The following is an 8,179-nucleotide window of genomic DNA, read 5'->3' as shown; positions in this document are numbered from 1 at the left end:
GTTAATTGAATCTCTTTGCAAGAAAACTGATAATGTGATTCATGCTTTAAACTCCTGTGATATTCCTGTCACAGAAAGAGAGAGGTGATGGAGGAATTGTGCTTTAGTGTTGTTTCGTCATGGGTTGAAAAAAAAGAGGGACAAGGATGGATATGGACATAAATAGATCTAGGTTTCTTCAAAAACGATGAGCTAGATGTGGTGTGCTTTATTTATCTTCACAGATACTCGAAACGGAAGGGGATGTATCTTATCGAAGCAAGTGGCAATCTAAATCAAGCATCAAAAAATGTTTGCTCGACTTCCAGATGAGAAAAAGAGGAGGCAAACAAGGGATTGGAGGGTCTTGATAAAAAATGGACGTGTTCTCAATCTATTTTTGTAATTTGCCTCATGATCCTTGCAGAGAAAACACTCCTCCCTTACAGTGCTCGGGCGTACTGGTCTTCTTATTGGGGAAAGCATGAAAAGTAGCGGGTGAGGCAAATCAAATCTGATTTAAATAAACAAAAAAGTCAACCTTTCTAAATCCATCATTCCCCCAGTGAGCTTAGAGGGGAGAAGGCCCCCTTGAAGCACGCCGACTCGTAGTGCTTGTTCAGGTAACTCTTGAGTGCAAACGTCTTGTCACATCGTTTACACTTGTAGTGCTTGAAAGCTGAGTGCGTCTGCATGTGAGCACGCAGGTTTGACCGGTCAGCAAACGCTTTGCCACAGTGCGCACACCCAAATGGCTTCTCCCCCGTGTGCGACCGCATGTGGCCCTGCAGTAGCCACGGCCGGCTGAATGCTTTGCCACACACGTCGCACTTATGCTTGAGGTCGTGGGTCAGCAGGTGCATAGCCATCGCAGGCATGGAAACGTAGACTTTTCCACATGTGGGGCACTTCTTGGCCATCTTGCTGTCTATACTCCTGTGCGTCTGCTTGTGCCGGCTCAGGTTGGAGGATGTGGCGTAGGTTTTGCCGCACTCGCTGCAGGTGTGCCTCTGAATGGTTCCTTTGGGGTTATCTGTGGATTTCCTCCGTGATCGTCCATCCATGATGAAAAATGCATCCACTGTGTATCCCTCACTCACGGCTGCATCCCCGTTGATGTATCCACCAGCTGATGACGAAACTTCAGACCGCGGGCTGTCCGGCTGGTCCGAATCGCCGTGGATATCACCATGGATGCCAGAATAGGTGTCGTCGATGCGGCTATAGATGATTGACGGATGATCAGGGGATGGTACTTTAGAGATGACAGATGAGTCACTTCCCACCACATCATCATAAGGAGATGAACTCAGATAATCACTGACATAGCCTAAAGAGAGAGAGGAAGAGGAAGAGGTTAATCCTTGACAGGAATTGAAAAACCAAAAACTGATTGGTTTGTAAATCTTTACAGAGAATCTACATGAGCTCTACAAAAGCGATACAGAAACCACAAAGGGAAAATGTTGCCTCTGTATAACAAGTTTAAAACCTCTAATTATATCAAACATTCATGTTTTTCCATGTTTTCGAGTATTAGGTTCCTTCGGGGCCAGCTCTGGCCATGCAAACACATGTCAGTCGAACTATCAGCCAAACTGCTGCAGTGAGTTATACAAAAGAAAATGATTTAAATATATTTACAGGGAAGCTACATGAGTGCCAACAAATTGTGCATGAGTCACTTTCATCCTCAAAACCCAAAGAGTTTGGATGTATCCACTACTACCAATACAATTAAAAAGATTTCATATAATTGTAAAAACACAAGCCACAAATCAAAGTTATTCACCGAAGTTCATTCATTATTCAGAGATGCTACTTCACATGCTGTCTCCTGATAACATTACTGATTACAGCCTGCTGTCTCTGGTTTCTAAATATCAATAGGACCCCCCCAGTATTACATTAACAACATGTGCATTATGCTGCTAAGATGAACTTTTGTTTTCCCATCAACACTTAGCATTCATCCAAAGAAAAAGTGGACACAAGAGATACAAGTCCATTCTTAAGATACATCTACACACTAAGAGGTTTTGTCCTAAACACAACCATTTTTGAAGGTGGTATAAAGCAGAGAAGAAGATGAAAAGACACATGAGAAGTTGAGGTATTTATAGTGGTAGTAAAGTGCTTTTATGTCTTTGCCAGCGAGGAGGAGACACTTTCCTCTCAGTGGGAAATCTTTATTTTATTTTTTATAGAAGGGTTCACTGAGCATACTGTCTCCTCAACAACTGCACCTTTCCTGACAGGTCTACAGCTGCACACAGTCACACCTCTGAGCTGTCAAAACGTCAACTGTTGTACACAGAGCATCTCTATTTCAGCAGCTTGGAATCTAGTGCTTTGCTCAAGGGCACAATGGCACGGATAACTGGGATTTGACCATAACCTTTCAGTCTCCTTGAGCTAAACCATATTTTATTCCTAAGGAACCTGCATATTTTTGCACAGCTCCCAACAAATCTGATCAATTGTTTGTTGCCGTTTTATGATGTCAGCTGCTTCATTATTTCTATTACTATTATTAGTATTGGTTTCTACACTCAACAGGCTGAACTCCAACAGACACAAGGAGAGTCTGCTAGCTAATACCCCCACAGCCATGACTCCTGTGGATCTATGTCGATCAATAGCTCTCCATTTCAATTAGCACTATGTGAGCATTTAGACACAGGCAGCAGAGGAGATAATATTGCTGGTAATATAATTTCATGATGCAGTTCTGAGAAAAGCTCAGAAGTCGGTCGATAATATGATGAGAACAAGAGACACAGATAGATAGACGGGGAGAGAGGAAAGAGAATCATCGTGAGATGAGCGATAGCAAAGAAAAGAAGAAATGGGGCAGGGAAAAGAATTGTGGCACAGTAAGAGTGTGAGAGTTGTGTCCAATAAGTGGTTAGGTGGTTTGGCAATACTATTTAAAGCGCTCATATTAAACCAAATTAAGACGGAGCAATAGAGGACAGACAATAGATGGGGAGGAGGCAAGAAAGAGGGAGTCGGAAAGAGGTGGAGAGAGAAAGAAAATCATGAATCATGAGTATTCAATCATTGCACTCTAGAACAAAGTACTGTGTGTGTGTGTGTGTGTGTGTGTGTGTGTGTGTGTGCATGCGTGCTTGCGTGCATGCATGTGTGTGTGTGTTTTGTGTTATAGAGCATGAGTTCATTTTAACCCTTATTAAGTTGACTAAGAACTGATCTAGTCTTGGAGATGATGTAGAACTTAATAATCACTCAAACTGGCAGCTTCACTCAACAGCTCCACTGGAGGGGTCACTGCATTCAAAATGTCACTTGAGTACAAAAGTATTATCAGCTTAATGTACTTAAAAGTAATCACTCCTTTCAGAGTGTTATATTATTGATAATACACTTTATCATTGTATATTATTACCTAATGTCATGTCAATGTGTAGCCAATTTTAGGTACTTTATACAAGACTGGTTAGTTTGATAGTAATGCCCTGCATCTTGTTTCATAAGCTCCTTGTGTTTTACATGTAAATTCTTAATATTAAAAATAAGTGGCGAGTAAAGCTATCAAATAAATTGCACAAGATTTCTCTCTGAAATGTAGTAAAGGAGTAGAACATAAAAGTAAAACTACTTCAAAATTGTGCCTATGTGTAGCACTTAAGTGAATGCACTTAGTTACATCCCACCACTGGCTAAAACTGCTGTTGGCAACTAGAAAAATGATTTTTTGTTACCTCCCTCCTCTAACCACTCGCTGTAGTTTAGGCTGAGTTATAAGAAAATCTAAATAAGGATGTTTGAAGTATTTATTTTTAATTTGTTTAGGGCTCCCTCTATGGTGTCTTTGCAAAAGTTTACTACATCCCACTGTATTTAGGATTAAGTGTTAAGTGAACAACCAACATAGAAGATTTTGTTATAGTTTCTCCTGAGGGTGGCACTTAAATAGAAAAGGTAACACTCAATAGAAAGCCTTAATTTATTTGAAAACATGTTTGTGTGTTTAGTAAATGAGGGCAATGTGCCTGATACATTTAGAAATATCTTGTGCACAAGTAGAAATTTTGACTAGATGGTGATGCTGTAGTAAAGCAACGGGTCATTGAATTCATCCTCATAGGAGCCACTACAATCTATTGCTTATTAAATTGATATCTGCCCAATAGTCGTCACAACATAATCCTTAAGACCAGTGTGTTGGATGGAAGGAAGGAAGGACAGACTCCATAAGGACTTGGAGTTTGACCCCTGGTAAAAATGCCTTGTACAGTAAGAAAGAATACGTTACCCAATGTTATTCCCTTGAAGTGCGTATCATGTTACTTCTTCTGTAGCTGTATTTGTTTACTCTGCTGTGAAGGTACTAGCACCAGGCTGAGTTGTGCCTATGTGACTGACAGGTAACAAATCAAAACAAACTCCATCCCTGGTTTTAGGATGGAAGAATATAAGATATAAACATGTTTCTACGATCCCTGCCAATTAAACATGACCGTTCCCCACTATCCTCTTTTTAAGTTTTATTTTTTGTGAGCCGTAATTGCTGAACATCTCATCGTCTACGTACCGTCGCTGTTTGTTTGTCTTTGTCTCTCTCCAACTGTCTCGGCCCCTGTCTCGCTGTGTCAACTGAGTATTCATATCAAAGCACTTAGCGGCATTAGAGCTTATAACTGTTCCAAATGCTTATTAAAGATTAAAATGCTCTGCCAAACCGAAGCATCCCTCTTTATGTGACTTTGAAATGCAGAGAATTAGAAAGACAAAAAAAAGATGGAGAGGTAATGAGAGACTGAAAGAAGAGAGAGAGAGAGAGAGAGAGAGAGAGAGAGAGAAAAGCTGCAAGCTACAATTTAATTTTTGATCCAAACCAGCAGTAACTGACACACACTTGGACACTTGTAGGTCACTGACTGCTGTGTGTGTGTGTGTGTGTGTGTGTGTGTGGGTGTGTGGGTGGGGGGGGGGTGTGATGCTGTGCACTCAGCTGTGCAAGCTGCCTGGGAAATGTGCCGAGTTGACAGAAACACAGCATTGCGCGTACATTCATGTGCATGTGTATATGTGTGTGTTTGTGTTCATGTGCATTGTGTGTGTGCAACAAGCTGCTTCAGTCAAACTCTTGTTATATTTATAACAATGGTCTTCAGTCTTTACATGCTTGTCGCCCTGCTGCTGCTGCTGCTGCTGCATCATTCTCTGTTCATTCTGTCATCAGAGCACCTGGGATCTCTTCATCTCACATTTGACCTTCATACAATGTAAAACCACCAGGTTGCACTAACAGTGTTGCACACTTCTCCTTGTGCTGTGTGGCAGCCACAATTTTTCCTCTAGTTCTTTAAAGCTGCATTAATTAATTCTTCGCCACTAGGGGGCAGAAAAAAGCTGACAGACACACACCCCTGGCAAACTATTGCCCTGTAAAGTTGATATGGCCAATGTGTGACCTAACAATTATTTATTTACACATTTAGCAGACACATGGCAACATAATCGTCCCACTGGAGTCATGTTTTTAGCTACCAAATTACAAAGTTAAATATTCACTCTCGGGTGCCTGGGTAGCTCACCTGGTAGAGCGCTCACCCATATATATAGAGGTTTGCTCCTTGATGCAGTGGCCGCTGGTTTGACTCCGACATGTGGCCCTTTGCTGCATGTCATTCCCCCTCTCACTTTATGTCTTTAGCTGTCCTATACAAATAAAGACCTTAAAATGCCCCGAAAAAATCTTTAAAAATAAATATTCACTCTCCTGTGTGCTCTGTTTTTGTCTTCATTAGTAGGGCAATCACAACATTTGATCACTTCTTCTTCTTTTTAATGGTGAATTGCTACCGTCTGGAGCATTACTGCCACCTGGCAGAATCTGTGCCATCTTATTTTTTCATCCGTCTACAGTGAAGTGGTACTTGGTGAAAAAAAACATGTATAACTTAAATTCACCATTTTAATCAAAACCGCTGCAGCTTCCTCGCCTGCCATATTCACAAGTTGAAAAAAACGTTGGTGGTCCCATAGCTTCCGCTACGTATCTAAGATGGAAATTGTTCAGTGTGAGTAGTGTCAAGCATTCCACACTCAACTATTTCACTGTTATGTGCGTAGCATCCGGGTATTTGTAGTGCACTGCATTTTGCTAGTCTTTTCAGTGTAAATGCACTTGTGCACTCAAGACAGTTAAGTGTGTGAATTGAGACACAACAAGGGTAAAAGTGGCAGTAAAAACCAAAACAATGAGCCAATAAAGGTTAAAAAGCTTCATGAAGCTGCACAGTTGGAAGTCTTTCTCTGTGTGTTTGTGACTGCAAGCAACCCCTTTTACATTGGACATAGTCATTTGATCTAGTGTTAATTTTTAAATATTAATGCATCGTTTACATAAAAAGGCTGATACCGTTGTGAAAGTCCTAACTCCTAAATGCACAAAGCTTCTGTTTCACCAGAATAAAAAACAACCTTTAAGAGCAAACTAAGACTATTTCCTCAATACTGGAACATTTCCACTGAACGTTTGACCCAAATATTTACCACTCTCACTGAACCTGTATGGTATTTGTGTATCCAGGTTTATACAGTGCGTGGAAACCATTTAGCATAAATGTAGCTTCGCAATATTGTTGAAATCTTGGAGAGAGACTTACATCTGCTATAAACAAACTGATTTGAATAATATACTGGGCAACAGAACAACAGAGAATCCCACTGCATGTGTGCTGGTGACATTATGGATCAACATAAAGATGTCAGGTCTCTGGCATCCTGTTGCTTACCAGCTGTCTTCATATTTTTAAAAGATTTTTCTTACTTAACTTGTAAATGTCAGCAACTATGCTGTGTTGAATATGTGTTTGCTGAACTGTATTTCAAAGCTAAATAGATGAAACACCAGGAGTACTTTTTCTTTTCATGTGGCATCGAAATTCATTTTAGGATCATGAGAGTGTGGGAAAGCCAAACAGCCAACATTAAAAGACTAATGGACTTTAATTTGCTGTTTTATAAGATATTGTCCATGCTGGCACAACATCAAAAAGTTTATCCAGAGAGTCTGGCCTCGCCATAAATTCCCATTTGAAAACACTGGAATTTAAAAAGTGTTTAATGTAATTTTTCAGTTTTCAGGTGTTACTGTCAATTAGTATATAAAAATCCTACTCAAGGGAGTGTATATGTCATCTTTATATTGCATTTTCACATAGATTAGGTTTGTTCAACCACTGAGTCATGGAAAAACCTCCCCAGATGAGGTACATCTGAGCTCTGTGTATTTATGACATTATATTACTTAAACAATGTTTGTCTCTTTTACAGCTCTGAACATGTGGAGATTCTCAGTAGGTATAAGAGTTTCTGCCATCTCTCTGACCTGTTTCTCCACATAATACTGTTTCATGGAAATAATATTTGCAAGAATTTTTTTTTCAATGCCTGTGATTGGTATATTTTAGGCTTGTGACCGGCGTTTGACCCTGTAATTCCTTTTTCGTCATCCTTCTGAAACAGTCATGACTAATGATTTAAAGCTGGGGATAAGGAAATGCCATGGATAATGTATGGCATATATGGTGTGTGTGTGTGTGTGTGTGTGTGTGTGTGTGTGTGTGTGTGTGTGTGTGTGTGTGTGTGTGTGTGTGTGTGTGTGTGTGTGTGTGTGTGTGTGTGTCAGACTAACCTTTGTCACGATGATGGAATTGCAGCCTTAGTGCTTCTCTTCTGCTGTGACCATATGAGCTCTCCAGCTCTGCAGCCGAAAAATCGTCCAATTTGACTTTCTTCACCAAGAAAGACCGAGGCATGATGGGACAGTAGTTGCTTCTATACTTATGCAATAAACACACACTCTTCTGTCTTCCAACACACTTCAAACTTATAGCTGAGCAAAACCTATAGCTACAACTCCTAATCGCTTGATTTTAATGATAATGCACTCTCTGGTTTCAGCTACTAAAGGTGCGTTCGCTCCCTCCAATCAAACAGCCTCGAAAAAGGAGAGGAGACATTTTAAAGATTAGACAAACCAAGCGGTTCTCACCTTCTGTTTTTTTAGCATTCCTTACATTTACTTTTGCTCAGGTGTGTCAATTACAGACAGCTTTTTTGTTATGGTCTTGGAGGAAATAGTATGTTTTCCTCCAATAACTCGCCACTGGAAGACCTGTGGCTATTGCCACGAGGACAAAACGTCTCCCTTTTCTTGTTTATT

At 40.4% G+C, this 8,179-nt stretch overlaps 1 protein-coding gene across 1 annotated transcript; it reads right to left on the bottom strand.

Annotated features, from left to right (window-relative positions):
- Positions 1–373: 373 nt before the first annotated feature.
- Positions 374–7,772, bottom strand: scrt1a (scratch family zinc finger 1a). Its single transcript, XM_028598338.1, has 2 exons — positions 7,649–7,772; positions 374–1,309 (listed from the first exon to the last, which is right to left on the bottom strand). Exons 1-2 carry the CDS (start codon positions 7,770–7,772, stop codon positions 534–536), a joined length of 900 nt encoding a protein of 299 aa, XP_028454139.1. The 3' UTR covers positions 374–533.
- Positions 7,773–8,179: the final 407 nt, after the last annotated feature.

The sequence above is a fragment of the Perca flavescens genome, chromosome 14 (assembly GCF_004354835.1).
Source record: "Perca flavescens isolate YP-PL-M2 chromosome 14, PFLA_1.0, whole genome shotgun sequence".
Lineage (NCBI taxonomy): Eukaryota > Metazoa > Chordata > Actinopteri > Perciformes > Percidae > Perca > Perca flavescens.
Note: the sequence above shows the minus strand (reverse complement) of the source record. Positions and strands in the feature narration are given on the sequence as shown.